This window comes from Dermacentor andersoni, chromosome 1 (assembly GCF_023375885.2).
Source record: "Dermacentor andersoni chromosome 1, qqDerAnde1_hic_scaffold, whole genome shotgun sequence".
Classification (NCBI taxonomy): domain Eukaryota; kingdom Metazoa; phylum Arthropoda; class Arachnida; order Ixodida; family Ixodidae; genus Dermacentor; species Dermacentor andersoni.
Window position 1 is genome coordinate 110,144,440 of NC_092814.1, and position 16,739 is coordinate 110,161,178.

The 16,739-nt window shown below is 46.6% G+C and overlaps 1 protein-coding gene and 1 non-coding gene across 5 annotated transcripts in view; both read right to left on the reverse strand.

Annotated features, from left to right (window-relative positions):
• Positions 1-16,739, reverse strand: part of LOC126545612 (lon protease homolog 2, peroxisomal-like) — a 101,039-nt gene that overhangs the window by 62,928 nt on the left and 21,372 nt on the right. For 3 of the 4 annotated variants that reach the window (XR_008608688.2, XM_050193532.3, XM_055061889.2), the window contains exons 4-5: positions 16,360-16,478; positions 15,920-16,072 (exon numbers count right to left, since the gene is read on the reverse strand). Coding sequence is in view for 3 of the 4 variants with exons in the window: in XM_050193532.3 (XP_050049489.2) it covers positions 15,920-16,072; positions 16,360-16,478 (272 nt within the window). In the remaining variant the exon portion in view is untranslated. The remainder of the gene's footprint in view (positions 1-15,919; positions 16,073-16,359; positions 16,479-16,739) is intronic. The other variant, XM_055061888.2, reaches the window with a different exon arrangement.
• Positions 1,953-2,136, reverse strand: LOC126546482 (U2 spliceosomal RNA). The gene has a single exon (XR_007602608.1). It is a non-coding gene; the product is annotated as a U2 spliceosomal RNA (small nuclear RNA).

The following is a 16,739-nucleotide window of genomic DNA, read 5'->3' on the forward strand; positions in this document are numbered from 1 at the left end:
CCTCAGTGAGTTTTGTCAAGGTTACAGAATGTGGACGCTGTGTGAGAACTCGCAACACGGATGTCAGATAGGAGAATATAAAGTGTTTCATGTCTAGCATACTTGGAAAGCACCTATCCAGCCACTTGAAAAGTATGTCCGATGTAAAATATTGTGAAAAGAAGTCAATGAAGTGACCCTGCTACATGACGACATACTGACACCAATAGCAAAGACCCAAACGTCTATCTTTCAACTCATTTTACAAAGACACTTTACACATACAGTTAAACTTCAATATAAAAAAGTTGGTAAAATCGGCAATCTGCTTCGTTATATTGAAATTTCGTTGTATTGAAATTCGACCTTTTATGCAAATAAGAAGTCGCCGATCGATTAGTTTTGACACGGAAAGGGGTCGCAGAATTTCCCGAATTATCGGGCAATTGAAAAAAAGCCTATTTTCATTAGAAAACAATTCATTTTGATAAATTTGAGAGTCTGCGACAAATGATATGGTTTCATGCCACGTCGACGATATCTTCACATAGGCGGTACAAATTAAGCGAAGCCAGCGACGCTTTCACGAGCATTCCACCCCCCACCCCCCCCCCCCCCCTTCGGCTTATAACGACAGCGCTATCATGAAAAGCGCTGGCAGTGGGAAGCCAACGTTTCGCTTCATCTGCCTCTCGCTCCAACAGGTCACTGAAATTCAATATTACGCAACGTTCAATAGTAAAAGCACGGGAAGACGACTTACATGATGCCAAGGCATCTCAGCACGCCCTCTTTGTATACATGGCAGATTACCTCTCTAAAGCACGGTGCGCGCCTGCGTATGTGCTCAGCCTCGCTTACAGCCATCAGAAATCGCAACGTGTTACCGCGAGCTGACTCCCCTCCCCCTTTCCCTTTGCTCGCGTTTGCAAGCAGCAGCTTGTAATTCAATCGTTTGACCATCTGCGTCCGTGGAAGTTTCCAATTATTTTCTCGGCATTCCTTTGCTGCATAAGTGAAATTTCATTATATTTACATGCGTGTTATATGGGCAAGAGGTTATGAAAAGTTAAATGCTGCGTTATATGGAGAATTTCATTATATTGAAGTACGTTATAAAGAGGCTTAACTGTATTAGTCAAAGTGCCAGTACAGGTCCAATCAGAAGTGCCACAAGATGCACATGACACTCTTTAAGCACATATCAGTATTTCCATTAGTGCATTTGTTTTGGATAGTTATCTTTAAATGTGCACAATTGTGCACTTAGTGCCTCAAAGGGTTAATTTATTTGTAATGTGTATAATGTAATGTGTGTTAAGCACATTGCAAAAATAATTTTCCGTCGTTCTAAACAAATGAATTGGTCGCATGTAGAAACACCTGAGTGCAGTGCTTTAGTTACATTTTGTGATGTGTTGGTGATTCCGCAAACCTTGCGATACCAGGAAACATGAAAGTGGCGTGAAGATTAGTTAGCAGTAGAAAAAAATTAAAATAATCTTTACCATTCGTATCATATTGCGGGATACACCAACCTTAGCCATATAATTGCACGACTGTTGCTTAGTCGTTATGCGACCAGCCTTATCTGTGCCTGTGGTTCTGTGCATGTGGTTCTGATGCCACTACAAAAAAAAATCAATTTGCATCTCAAGTGAACTATGTCACTTTAGTACTTGGATTTTCTGTTACAAAAGAAAAATGAAAATAGATCACATGCAACATGGCAGTCGCTAGACGTAGGACGTCGTAACACTGTCATGCCGGCGGATAATACTACGCGCCTTTTAGAAAGTGTAAAGTTGCTAGCTTAACGCAAAGTAGTGGCCATTATTTTCTTAAATGAAGAACATAATATGAGGGATGTTCCAAAAGGAAGTTTTGACATTTTTACAGCGAAGCTATACATGACTAGGCTCTGGAAAAAATTGCGTGCGTCTATCGAGCCGTGCAGCTCGAGAGTTTCTCCCCATACGTGGGCCGATCCCCAAGATAGTGCAACACCAGGCAGACCCATGGCAGAGGTGAAGCAGGCTTTAAGCACTCTGCCAACTTGCAAAAATAAGCTTAATATCTTAGATCCAAATACAACCTGTATCAGATATTAAGCTCATAAGAACAGATACTACACTTTGACCCGCATCGGCCAGGTCTACATTCGCACTGCCCTCTCTTTGTCAGTGTTCCAAGCGCTTGCATATCTCCTTTCCTTTCCCTCAGCTCTCCCGTGGTGGGGATCCCATAAGCGTGCTTCCTACTAGGAGCACGAGGCGGAAATAAATGTAAACCATTCCCGTGGCCCCGATCCTGCAAACTTGGAACGTTTCACCGGAGCAATGGCCAGGTTTCAGAGGGAGTTTGTGGGGAACCAATATGGTGTGGCCTGTGTTGTGTGTGACCGCTTGTGATTTTCGAGCGACCTCACAACCATTACTGCACTGTGGGATGTCAACCAACGCATGATCGCCTTGGCTACGGTGAAGCAGTGTGTGCCTTCATAGTGTGGTGTGGTGCGTGTCTGTTCTATGTGCCAGGATTCGTTAGTAAAAGGTGGTGTGCCGCATTTTTCAACAATATGTATAACCCCGGTGCCCCCTCATTTTCCGAGGCTTAACATCGTGGAGGAGCGACTAGTCGCGCCTCGCCTCCCATTTATGTACATACGGTATTTCACGCATGGCAATGGACAGTTCGCCATTAAGGGACCCACAGACACAGCATCTTCGCTGGTCATCCACCTTCACAGAGTGGTATGACACCGAATATTTTTAAAGAGAAGATGGTAAACCAGGTGAAACATACAATTGCCATAAGAATCTACGCCCATTGCTGGGGAGTGTCAGCGGAGGAGGAATGACACATGCGCAGATCGCCGAAGAAGAGAGAATAGCAGCAGACCAGCGTGCCCGAGGTTAGTCAAGTACAAATCACAATAGCAGACAGACATGTGCCAACGATGTAGCCACCAATGGAAGTGCGTGCTGTTATCCGGTATGAATGGGCACCTGTTCCCTGTGTTGAAAGCCGCACTCTCGGGACGTCACTTCCAAAACAATGCTGCGGTGGAGCAGGCTGTGCGACGATTCCTTGCATCGCAGGGCATCAAGTTTTACCAGAGTGGTTTCTTCAAACTGATTGCACACTACAACATGTCTCAATGTCGGTTACGACTATGTGAAAAAATAGTGCAATGTGTATAGTTTATGATGCCATGGTGTTTCTCTTTCTTGGAAATAAATTTTTGGGGTGAAAATAAATGAAGAAACTTACTTTTGGAATGTACCTCGTATTTCGGCCCTTAAAACAATTTGAACTTTTTCAAACTGTGAATGTGCATGCAAATACAGCTTTCTGTTGTGTGTTTTTTTACTATTACTGTGATAAAAATAACGGTGTTTTAAGCAACATTGCGGTGATGCTAATGCACTGACACTTGGTGACATAGATTGGTTACTGTACTTAGTAACTATTAATAGGTCTTCTTTTCTTTAACCAGTGCAACATTAGCAAATGCTGCCTTAGCTGAGCTGTGTAACACCAATGCCCAGAAAGCAATAGTAAGTCATGGAACATAGATTGCGTGCCTCACTGCCAGTCCTTTGTTGAATGACAGTTTGCACCTCTTTCATGTAAAATAGGAATATTCTGTATGTTTTATCAAAAACTGTGGTACTTAAGGGTAATATATTATCAGTTCCCCACAGTCAGAGCATTTTATTAGCGTACAATTGGCTGAACTTTACTGCAGCAAAGCACCGTGGTGCACATTTCAAAATGTGACACCAACTGCCTATCCAAGCTAATGCAGCGACAGTGCTACCAAATATAGTTCGATCTTGTGGCCAACAGAGAATGATGTTACAAGCAAATTGAATTTCATGAAAATGAATGAAGATAGCTTACGAATATCTCCGATAAATAGAGATAATTTCTGTACAGCTTTAACATCAACTGAGTAAGAAACTGGAAGAAAACTAGAAAGATAAAGACCGTGTACCCCTCTATCAAGCAGGATAAGCTCTTCAAATAACAACTGGATAATCCTCAATTTGAATTAGAGGAGATCTTTATCTCTGAATAAGTCACACTGCCATAGAAACCTTACTTATTTAAGTCAATGAAGCAAAGCATGTAACAGTAATCTAATATAAGAAATTGACTGACATCACAGGAAAGATTACCTATTATGTTCACTGAAGGATAAATATATTAGTCCTATATGTTTGCATTCATCATCAGATACAGTGTCATCTGGCATGAAATAAACTATTAGCATGATGTGCATCTCAGTTAGGCAATACCAAAGCACTTTTTGTTGCCTTGCGTTAGTCGTATCACACATACCCAAAGAGGAAGAACACCTTCCTAACGAAGAGCAATTGCCACTGAGGTAAACATTTCGCAATCAATAAGCCAAGTAAGCCTGGGTGAAGTCTGTTTTAACCCTCTGCTTTAAAGGTACGAAATGCTGAGTCAGTTGGTATTCCACACCGACGAAGAATAGCGCAACACACAAGGAACAGAAAAGAAGGACAACACGAGCATAGAATGCACTCGTGTTATCCTTATTTTTCAACCGCTGTAGTTATATCACGCTATTCTTCGCCTCCACCTTAAGAGGAAGCTTTAGCTTGGGTCATCATCAACATCATCCTCATCCTAACTACGCCCACTGCAGGGCAAAGGCCTCTCCCATACTTCTCCAACTACCCCGGTCATGAGCTAATTGTGGCCATGTTGTCCCTGTAAACTTCTTAATATCATCCGCCCACTTAACTTTCTGCCGCCCGCTGCTACACTTCCCTTCTCTTGGAATCCAGTCTGTAATCCTTAATGGCCATCGGTTATCTTCCCTCCTCATTACATGTCCTGCCCATGCTCATTTCTTTTTCTTGATTTTAACTAAGATGTCATTAACTCGTTTTTGTTCCCTCACCCAATCGGCTCTCCTCTTATCCCCTCCTTAACGTTACACCCATCATTCTTCTTTCCATAGCTCGTTGTGTCGTCCTCAATTTAGGTAGAACCCTTTTCGTAAGCCTCCAGGTTTCTGCCTCGTACGTGAGTACTGGTAAGACACAGCTGTTATACACTTTTCTCTTGAGGGATAATGGCAACCTGCTGTTCATGATCTGAGAATGCCTGCCAAACGCACCCCAGCCCATTCTTATTCTTCTGATTATTTCAGTCTCGTGATCCGGATCCGCGGTCACCATCTGCCCTAAGTAGACGTATTTCCTTACCACTTCCAGTGCCTCGCTGCCTATCATAAACTGCTGTTCTCTTCCTAGACTTAAACATTACTTTAGATTTCTGCGGATTAATTTTTGGACCCACCCTTCTGCTTTGCCTGTCCAGGTCACTGAGCATGCATTGCAATCCGTCCCCTGAGTTACTAAGCAAGGCAATATCATCAGTGAATCGCAAGTTACTAAGGTAGTCTCCATTAACTCTTATCCCCAATTCTTCCCAATCCAGATCTCTGAATACCTCCTGTAAACACGCTGTGAATAGCATTGAAGAGATTGTATCTCCGTGCCTGACGCCCTTCTTTATTGCGATATTGTTGCTTTCTTTATGGAGGACAATGGTGGCTGTGGAGCCGCTATAGATATCTTTCAGTATTTTTTCTGGTACTCCAATCTAAATACATGTAAAAGGAGAATTCGTTTTTCTCGGCAACCACAGCACCAAATTGGACGAGGTTTGTTGCATTTAAAAGCAAAACCTAAAATCTAGTGACTGTTGGTTTCCAATTTCTTATTTAGATCGTCAATTTTTTAATTAAAAATTTGCAAAAATAAAAAATTTTCAGGAAACTAAACTATCAAGTTTACAACTCTCTAACTCAGCAAGGAAAAATGATATCACAATTCTGTGAATTGCATCTGATAATACATCTAAAGTGGACAAAATTGATATGTGACAGGTGAATCTGAAAAAATTCAGTAATATGACAATGCAGCTTTTGCAGAACCCTCATGCACAACATAACAAATTCACGTAATATATAAATTGACACACTGAATTTGTCCGCTTTGCATTATCTAATGGATGCCGTTTACAGAACCGCGATATCTGTTCTTGATGCAGAGCTATGAATTTATAAACCTTGCACGTCTATTTTTTTCGAACTATCGAATTTTTGAAAATCCTTCTCACAAAATTCAGGCCCTAAATCGAAATTCCGCTTCCAACAGACACTAGAATTTAGCTTTCTCTCTCAAATGCAACAAATTTCATTAAAATCAGTTCAGGGGTTACACCAGAAAAGCATTTTTGCGTTTTACATGTACTTGAATAGGCCGCGTCGGAGTTGGGCCCGAGCTGAAGCTTCCTCTTAAGCCTTTCTTGTTTCAAAAGTTCAACAAGAAATCATGTTCTTCAAGAGCTACTTCTAGTTTTTCTTCCCTGAAGGCACGGCATGCTTTACAAAAAGTAGTGTAGGAAACTTTTGAATGAATAAAGCAGATTTCATGAAATTTCTACAATGCTGCTATGGTGTGAAGAGAATTAAGTGTGCAGTAAAACCCCATAACACCATAGTTGGTCGGAGCTCGGAAAAAGTATGTAGGTACTAAATGGTAGTACTGCCTAACCGAAATAGCGTGAGATCACCCACTTACTTGTCAAAAACAGAACTACGAGAGAGTGCAATGAAAGGGCAGAAAACATGCAGTATTTGTTCACTTCGCACGACAAAAGTATGCTATTTTTGCTTGATGCCGCGGTGGGCTAGCAGCGACAACAGCCACCTCAAACTCGCTCAATCTATGAACCAGCTCTTCTGCCAGCACCCTCTTCTTGGCAAACGCCCGCATGAGGCTGACGTAACGCGCTGCATCTGCCACTGTCGGGCCTGAATCGCTCGTGCTGTCGCTTTCCGTGTCGTCGTCATCACTGTCATTAGGCGACACTTCGGCACTAACAGAAGCAACGATGGTGAAAAGTCGAACCTCGAAAAGTCGAACCTCATAGCCGACGTATTTTCACGGTCATAGAAGCATTGCCGACCAACTTCTTCGCATTCCAAATGCCACACATCGTGGTCAACGGCAGACCCCTCTCGCATGCTAGCACTGGCTTCTTCATGCCACATTCAACAGCACGAAAGATGTCCAATTTTTCTTTTATGCTGAACACCCGGCTTTTGCCCTAGCTTGCACGACACCACAACACGGGCCACAACGCTCCCGACTATGGCATGGCGCCGAAATGATGCTGATGTTGCTGTGGCTTCACCCTTCCAAGCGTCCCTCTGAATTTGCGCTTGGAGGCTGTTTCGACCTCTGAGGCTCGTTGCTCTACTAGGCCAACGTACCACCGTGATTTCACCCCTAAAAGTGGGAACACTTTGTGTTAAGCAATACATATGCAATAATCTGGTACGGTTTACACGGATACAAAATGCATTATGTTCAATGGCCGCTGAGTCAGGGAATTAACTTTACCACTTTTAAAATGAAACTACTGTTTAAGCGGGCACGGTTTAATGAGGTTTTACTGTACCAGAAATGAAAAAAATTCAGTAGCCAACTCCAACTGCTAACTTCAACCAGGCAATTTCAACCTGCAGAAGACAGCTAAGGAACAGGCAGAGGCGACCAGCAATCTTTCCCTGGCAGTCTCGATGATCTTGACCAGGCTAGACAAAATGGAGGCCCATATGGCCGACATTAATGTCAGGATAACAGAACTTTACCACCCCATCGCCTCCAATCAAAAACACTCCTGTGATCAATTCGGCAGGGAATCTACAAAATTTATAAGCAGCTGGGAATTCCAGGCCTACTAACATTGTTTTAAGAGAGCCCTCCTTCCTTCCGCCACCTTCCTAGGTAACCACACCGTAAGATGGGAAATCGTGAGAAAAGAGAGATTATCTTATGGCAGTAGAATTGCAGGAGCTACGAAGCCAAAAAGGCAGTCCTGCAACAATACCTTAGAAACAAGACTAAAGCAGATGTTACGATTCCTCAGGAAACTCATGGATTAGTGAAACAGTTGGGATATCAAGCTATCGGGCCCCTGAACAGAAATAATAGAACATTAACTACATTCGTGAGGAAAGGGTTGGTGGTGATTCATCCCGACACCCAAGTCTTGGATATTGAGTACGTGCTTATAGAGCTCCTCCCCAGACGAAGGAAATCCTCAAGTATATTTATTCTAAACTTATGTAGTAATCCAACTCTCAAAAGGCAGCGCTTCATAACTCTTTAGAAAAGCTGTAGTGATGGCAGGTACTAGTCCTCTAATCATAGGGGGAGACTTCAATGTGCCGCACGATACCTGGAGGCATGGTTATTTCAGAGTGAAGGGAAAAATGCTATGGTAAGACATTCAAGATACAGAGTTAACGCTCATAAATGAGCCCGACTCCCTTACACGCATAGGGACCGGGCTCAACAGAGACACCACATTGGATCTTACAATCGTAAACAAGATCACAAAGGTCAAATAGAGAAACACCTTCGAAGACCTTGGCAGCGATCATAGAATTATAGAAATCAAGATCGAAGAAGCCGCAGATGCCGAACATCCGTTAAATGGGTTGACTGGAAGATCCGTTAATAGACTGGGAAATCCGAACATCCGTTAAATAGATTGACTGAGACAAGTTTCGCAAAATAAGAGATGATAGGAAGCAAGAGCCGATCGCAAATAGCACAATGGGCTAGAGACCTCATCAAAGACGTAAGTGTAGTCACTCACACTATCACGTCGGACCAACTGGTAGAGAAGATTGACAGTCATCTCGCACATATGTGGGAGGCGCAACAATCCTTACTACATAGATGGCATTATCAAAAGTACAATAGGAGTCTAGGTAAGCAAATAGCTGAGTTAAACAAAAAGATTGAAGAGCATAGCAAGCAGTTATGCAAGCGACAATGGGATGAGTTCTGCAATGCTATAGATAGACTAATTTTTGCTGGCCAGATGTGGTGTATACTCAAACACCTGCTAGATCGAGACAATCCCAGGATAGCTCAAAAACATAATTTGCGAAAGCTTATGCATGGGCACAAAGGCAAGGAAGATGAACTCATCCCCAAGGCAAGCGCTACATACCTTCTCCCCCAACCCAATCGTCGAGCATGGGTGGTATGAGGGAAAGCCTAACGAGACCTCGGATGAGGACTTCACTACACAAGAGATTAGAGCAGTGCTGCAAAAACTCAATACAAAATCTGCCCGGGGGCCAAACGGGATTAATAACAAGATGCTAAGAAACCTGGATGATCAGGCAATAGAGAATATTATGAAATACATAAACAAATGCTGGGCCAAGGGCTCTATACCACAACAGTGGAAGGAAGCCCAGGTTATACTTATTCCTAAACCTGGCAAACCAATTAATATCACAAATCTACAGCCGATATCTCTCATCCCTTGCACAGGAAAGCTTATGGAGCATGCATCCCTTATCAGAACAAACAATTACCAGGAGGAAAACAAAACATATCCAAACAATATGTTGGGCTTTCGGGCTGGACTCTCTACTCAGGACGTTACGCAGCAAATCAAGCAAGTACTAGACAGTAAAGTGAGGTCCACGAGAGCTATATTAGGGTTGGATCTCAAGAAAGCATTTGACAAAACAGTACATTTGGCCATACTCAGTCGGGTCAGCAACCTAAACCTAGGAGAAAGGGCATACAATTACATTCAAGACTTTCTAACAAATAGGAAGGCTACCCTCACCATGGGTGAACTCCAGTCTGAGGTGAGGGACATGGGCAGTTCAGGTACGCCTCAGCCACGGAGGAAGACATTTAGGAGGTGAAACTCCTGTCAGCACGAGCGAGCGCGGGTGACCAGATAAGGTCACAATTGTATGCGCCGAAGGGGCCGTATGCAGTGGCGGTGCCATGCGACGCGTCGTAGAAGCCGCAGCGAAAAAAAAAAAATGCAGCGCCCGAGCAGGCGGCTCCGGCGCGCTCTCCGGCCACTACCTCCGTGCCCTCAATAGAAGTAGTCAGGCACGCGACCGAACGGGAGCAACACACTCGACTGGTTGCCCTGGCAACCGAAATGGCGGTAATTTCTTTCGAGGCCGCCAGCATGATAATGGCTCCACGGGCTTGTGACCTTTTCTGGTCGCCGCAAACAGCGGAGTTTCCACTCCTAATTGTTTCTTACTCCGTGGCCTCAGCACTCTGTGATATCGATCATGCTCTTTAACCTCATTATGATAGGATTGTCAGAAAAGCTTGAGGACATCGAAGAAATCAATCACTCCTTATATGCGGATGATATTACAATATAGATCTCTCAAGGCAGTGATGGAGAGATAGAACAGAAATTACAGGAAGCGGTAGATAAAGTGAAGGAGTACCTCACAGGCACGGGGCTTGAATGCTCCCCAGAGAAATCAGAGCTTCTTTACAGACCCAACCTCACGGGCAGGCCGCCCAAGGTATACATCGAGGAGAGAGAGTATGAGGAGATACAGAGTCATACAAAGAATGGTAGCGCCATCCCCATCATTAAACAAATTAGGGTCCTGGGACTCAACATTGAGTTGAAGGGAACTAATGGCAAAACTTTTAGAAAGCTCGTTACCGAAGTCACTAATGCCATTAGGTTGACCAGGAGAATCCCGAACAAGTATTAGGGAATGAAGGAGGCTAGCATTGTTAGACTCATTCACTCTTTTGCTATAAGCCAAATCCTTTACTTAGCTGCATACCTTAACTGGTACAAGACAGAAAAGGACAAAATCAACACACTCATAAGGAAAGCTTTCAAGCAGGCAATAGGCTTGCCCGAAAGCACCAATACTGAGAGATTAATGCAGCTGGGCATGCACAACACCTTAGCAGAATTGACTGAAGCTCAGTAGATAGCTCAGTTGGAAAGACTAGCCAGCACCCAGACTGGCAGAAGTATACTGTGATGTGTGGTGCGCGACGTGGTGCGGTGATCGGGACGGTCGAGAGCAGACGACGCTGAGTGCACGCGCGCCGAGGTGGAAGAAGGAAAACAACGACGACGAAGAGCGTCCGGCACGAGAACGCGCGGCGCAGGAAAGACAACAAAAAGAAAAAAGCAACCAATTAGAAAAGACCACGGGGCGTCGGGCAGCCAATCCGAGAATGCCAAATCGGCCAGACCACAAGAAAAAGCGTGGTGCGCTGGCAGAACAGGGGGACACGTAAGAGGACACGCAGGGAGACGCCGGGGAGACGCCAGGAGAGTCCCAGGAAACGACGGCAGGAGGAGGTCAACCACCGGAGCGGGCGTTGAAGACGGGCCGTCGGGTGGTTCCGGACCCGAGCCCACCAGGACTTCACCCGCCCGGGGCCTCCTGCCAACCTGTTCCTGTGCGTCGCCCGTCTACCTGAGCGTGCCGTCAGCTCCTCAAGGCCGGTGAGCTTTTGCGCCAGTGGGCAGGACGAGAACAGTCGGGCTTCGGGCCCGAGTTCTACGCCAGCTGCCCGGCCAGAACACCACCCCCGTCTGCCGTGCCGCCTGCTGCCCGAGGCCGGCGTTCGAGCTTCCGTGCCCGTGGTGGAGACAGGAGCAGTCTGGCTACGGGCCCGAGCTCTATGCCCGGCCAGAACGCCGCCGCCGTCCACTCCTGCCACCAAGCCGCCCACTTTACCTCGCCTCGCCAGAGCTGGCGCGCTCCCGGCGCCCGGTCGGTCAGCTTACGCCGCGACCTTTGGTGAGACCGGCGCCACTCCTTCTGCCAGCTTCTCACCGCGTTGCCGCGTCGAGACTGCGACGCATCCCCGCCCTCGTGGCAAGCCCGGACTCGCACCCTCGTTAAAGCCCTATGTGTGTTCCTTACCGCAATGTCCGCTTGAGTGTTTGTTTTATGCATGCTTTCTATTTCTTTCTAATTGCTTTATGCCTTTTTTAGTTTGATTAAAAGTCTTTGTGTGTGTGTGTTCAAACCAACGGCTTTGCCATCAATTGGGTTCTCGGAGGCTCCGCCTAAGAGAACCGTTAAACCATTGAGTACACGAACCTTTGCCCCCATAAGTGGGTCGTCACAAATTGGCGTCCGCGCGACAGGACAAAGCCGTTCGTTTGGATCTTTTTTCTAAAGGCTAGGAACTATGGCTGCTAACACACGAGATCTGTTAGCCCTAGCCGAACGCATGGGGCTAGAAGGTGCGGAGTTGAGGGCATGGTTCAACGAACAGGAAGAGCATGCGCGAGAAGAGCGGGCAGCGGAGCGAGAAGAGCGGGCAGCGGCGCGAGAAGAGCGAGTAGCGGAGCGCGAGGCCAAGAAGGAGGAGCTTGCGCTTGAGGAGAAAAATTTACGACTACGGCTAAAAGTCGCAGAGGCGGAAGGCGCATATCTGGGCAAGAAACAGCCAGAAATTAGTTTGTCTGACTTAGCCACCGTCGCCCAGCGATTGGGTTTGCATGGGGCAGACTTGCACAGGTGGGTGCAAGAGAGATGGCTGTTAATATGCGAGAAAGCTCAGAGGGAGTGCAACAGGCGAGTGGCAGAACAGGCAGCTGAGAGGGAACGCCTGGAGGAAGAGCTTCGCAGGGTGCGCGTTCGCATCAAGGCACTCGTGGATGCTTGCTCCGAGGGGACAAGATCCGCTGTTGAGGATGCAGCACAGCAGTGCAGCGGCGACCCTAGGGTTCCCTCCGACATGGCCTCAGGCCTTGGCGAGAGAAAAGTGTCTCAAGGAGAGACAGTGTCTCAAGGAGAGACACCTTGTAATGATGCCATTGTGGGCATAGATATTGATGTTTGCTTACGAAGCTGGGAGCAAATGGCTTCCGTATCTCAACCGGTGCTGCGCGAGCCCAGCGCAGGCGATGACTGGTTCGTGCAGGGTTCAGGGCTGCCGTGCATGGGCCTGGTTGATAAAGTTAGAGCAGAGCAACCCCTACAGGCTAAAGATAGCACGTTGGAGGGTTCGCAACATGATCAGGATGAACCTGAAATATCAGGGCTCCTGTGGAACCGTGTTTGGTTTCCCCAAAAAGTATTCAGGGGTCGTTACTGCGTCCCCCGACACAAACTGTTTGTGACACTATGGGCACTTGGAAGGGCTCAGGCTTCCGTACCCAATCAACACGTGGCTTTGAGGATTCAGTACATCCTTTGCCTTCTCATGCACTCGTGTGTGGTTCGACCGCTGGCACTGATGCGGCAACCACACATTACATTGTTGTCTACCTTAGAGCGCCGACAGTGACTTGGTCGGCAGCATGCAGAGATATTATTGCCTGGAGCAATATTATCGCGGACTGGCCAGGGTTCTCTGACCGAGAAGATAGATATCTGGTCCGCCCCATGTGGGAAAGGGTCACCTGAAGGAGTCGATACCTCGCTTATGGCTTTTCTCGGACTTGTGACCCCGGACATGGTGACCGTGGACTTTATTGGTTTTTTTCTTCAATAGGGTATTATGATAGCCTTTGACGCTACCATTTATTTTTCACTTGTTGTGCATTCTTTGAATTGTGTTTTCCTGAAATGTCTTTTATCTGTGTGCTCAGTGAACTGTGCATTGGAACCCTACAGTGCGTTCTTGTGAACGGACCATGACTGTAGTGTTCCGAATATGCATGAACTATGTCGCGCACTGAGCGGCAGTTTTTCCTCAGAAAAACTTGTTAAAAAAGGGGCTTATGTGATGTGTGGTGCGCGACGTGGTGCGGTGACCGGGACGGTCGAGAGCAGACGACGCTGAGTGCACGCGCGCCGAGGTGGAAGAAGGAAAACAACGACGACGAAGAGCGTCCGGCACGAGAACGCGCGGCGCAGGAAAGACAACAAAAAGAAAAAAGCAACCAATTAGAAAAGACCACGGGGCGTCGGGCAGCCAATCCGAGAATGCCAAATCGGCCAGACCACAAGAAAAAGCGTGGTGCGCTGGCAGAACAGGGGGACACGCAAGAGGACACGCAGGGAGACGCCGGGGAGACGCCAGGAGAGTCCCAGGAAACGACGGCAGGAGGAGGTCAACCACCGGAGCGGGCGTTGAAGACGGGCCGTCGGGTGGTTCCGGACCCGAGCCCACCAGGACTTCACCCGCCCGGGGCCTCCTGCCAACCTGTTCCTGTGCGTCGCCCGTCTACCTGAGCGTGCCGTCAGCTCCTCAAGGCCGGTGAGCTTTTGCGCCAGTGGGCAGGACGAGAACAGTCGGGCTTTGGGCCCGAGTTCTACGCCAGCTGCCCGGCCAGAACGCCACCCCCGTCTGCCGTGCCGCCTGCTGCCCGAGGCCGGCGTTCGAGCTTCCATGCCCGTGGTGGAGACAGGAGCAGTCGGGCTACGGGCCCGAGCTCTCTGCCCGGCCAGAACGCCGCCGCCGTCCACTCCTGCCACCAAGCCGCCCACTTTACCTCGCCTCGCCAGAGCTGGCGCGCTCCCGGCGCCCGGTCGGTCAGCTTACGCCGCGACCTTTGGTGAGACCGGCGCCACTCCTTCTGCCAGCTTCTCACCGCGTTGCCGCGTCGAGACTGCGACGCATCCCCGCCCTCGTGGCAAGCCCGGACTCGCACCCTCGTTAAAGCCCTATGTGTGTTCCTTACCGCAATGTCCGCTTGAGTGTTAGTTTTATGCATGCTTTCTATTTCTTTCTAATTGCTTTATGCCTTTTTTAGTTTGATTAAAAGTCTTTGTGTGTGTGTGTTCAAACCAACGGCTTTGTCCTCAATTGGGTTCTCGGAGGCTCTGCCTAAGAGAACCGTTAAACCATTGAGTACACGAACCTTTGCCCCCATAAGTGGGTCATCACATATACTTGATAAATTATGAATTAATTACCATAACTAACAAGGACCCAAGGTTGCGTTACCAGAGAGATTAGGAGCAGGATTAAAATCCCAAATTTACCCAAAAATATGCACCCGGAATTCAATCAGGGCCGGAGAACAAGCAGAGCTAAAGCTCTACTCAAACACTATGGCAATGATGAGGAAGCGCTATTCGTGGACGCTGTGGGGTATTCAAATCACCAAGCATTTACAGCAGTAGCAATTAATACAAAGCAAGCAAGCGTACACACGTGCTTAATCAAAACCAGGGTATCTGAGGTTGCAGAGGAGATTGCCATTGCTCTGGCTATCGTTTCTCCCAAATATACATACATAATTAGCAACTCTCAATTGGCTATACGAAAGTATGCCAGAGGACGGATGTCAGTTGAGGCTGCAAGAATTCTAAGCAGTAAAGCCAAACTCATATCATCTGAAAAATTTCACGACAAGGAAGTCATCTAGTTCCTAGCTCATACTGAGTGCGAGTCCACCACCACCCCCAAACTTAAGAAGTCTGCCCATCGTACTGCACGAGCACTCATTAACCACGCCTGATTATGGGCGGCTCTGACCTAAGAGGAAATGGAACGGAAGGATAGGGATAGGCTCCTCTCATTCAGTGGCATTACTCGATTCTATAGAAAGTCGAGGTGTCCACCTCGACCTCCTACCTCCTAACCCATCCACCTCCTAACCCAAAATTTGGCAGGTCTCAGGCAGTTGACTGGAGGCACCTTCAAACCAGAACTTACACGAACCCGGTACATCTTAACCGCATGTTTATGGAATTATACCGACACCAAATGTAAATCATGTGATAGAGGAGCCACCCTAGAGCATATACTCTGGGATTGTGAAATAGTTCAGAGGAGAATTGCAGTTCCCCCGGATGACCTAGAGGCATGGTGGTGAGCCACACTGACCATCTCAGATCTTCAGGACCAACTTTGGGCCATCCAGCAAGCCCGGGAAGCTACCGAGAGACCAGATCTCTCTGCAGCCTAGACCCAGGTCATCAATTGCAGGATATTTAATAAAGTTGTCATACACAACTCATTCTTAGGCTTTAATAGGTTAAGAATGCAAGACAACTACAGTACATTTACTAAGGTTACACACAATAAAAGCCATAAAGGCAATAAAAACAAGTGTTAAAATCTGCAAAAGATAAGCAGTAAAAAGGAATGATGCTCACTTCAATTTGCCGAATCAGCAGGGGAAGTGTTTTCTTGAAGCGCTCGCCCAAATCAACTGCATCCAGCACTTGAAGTCTCTCTGCATGAGTGGCTCTCACAATCGCAGCACATATGTCTGGCAAGCTCTGAATAGGAACAGAGGCTAGCAGACGCTGCAAAACAGACATAACCACTTTGAGCAATAAAGATCCCAAAATGAATGCATGCATTCATGCACACACACATGCATGCACACAAGCACACATTTGCAAACATACACACGCATGCATGCACACACACACACATACCAGTAGTAACAGTCATCACCTGTCATCACTTTCAGTCTAATGAGAGAGGGAATAGGAATGCCAGGCATATAAATGCAGATAACTTATAATGAACAAGGGGACATATAAAAGTACACATGTACACATGCGCATAAAGAAACAGCATTTTTCACCTTTAGTCTAATGATGGAGGGAATAGACAGGTCAAGCATGTCTATCAATTTTGTGGCCTGTTCCCGAAATTGGTTCATCAGCTCAGTTAACTCCGTGTCATAATCATCCATGTCCACTGCTGTAAAGAAAAAGATAAAAAACACCATATTATTAAACAGGACCAGACTTCCAATTTGCAGAAAAACCTTGCTTTGAAGTTGTCTTAGGCCACTAATTCCCAGCCATGTTAATTAGGACTGATGAAAATTCAATTTAGAAAAATGTTGACTGCGACAGCACTGGACTTCTTGCCACACAATGTTAGAACATATTTCTTGAAACTGGTGCTGGTTATCATATTTCTAGCAGTATGCCTTGCATACCAGTTATCTTCATTCTT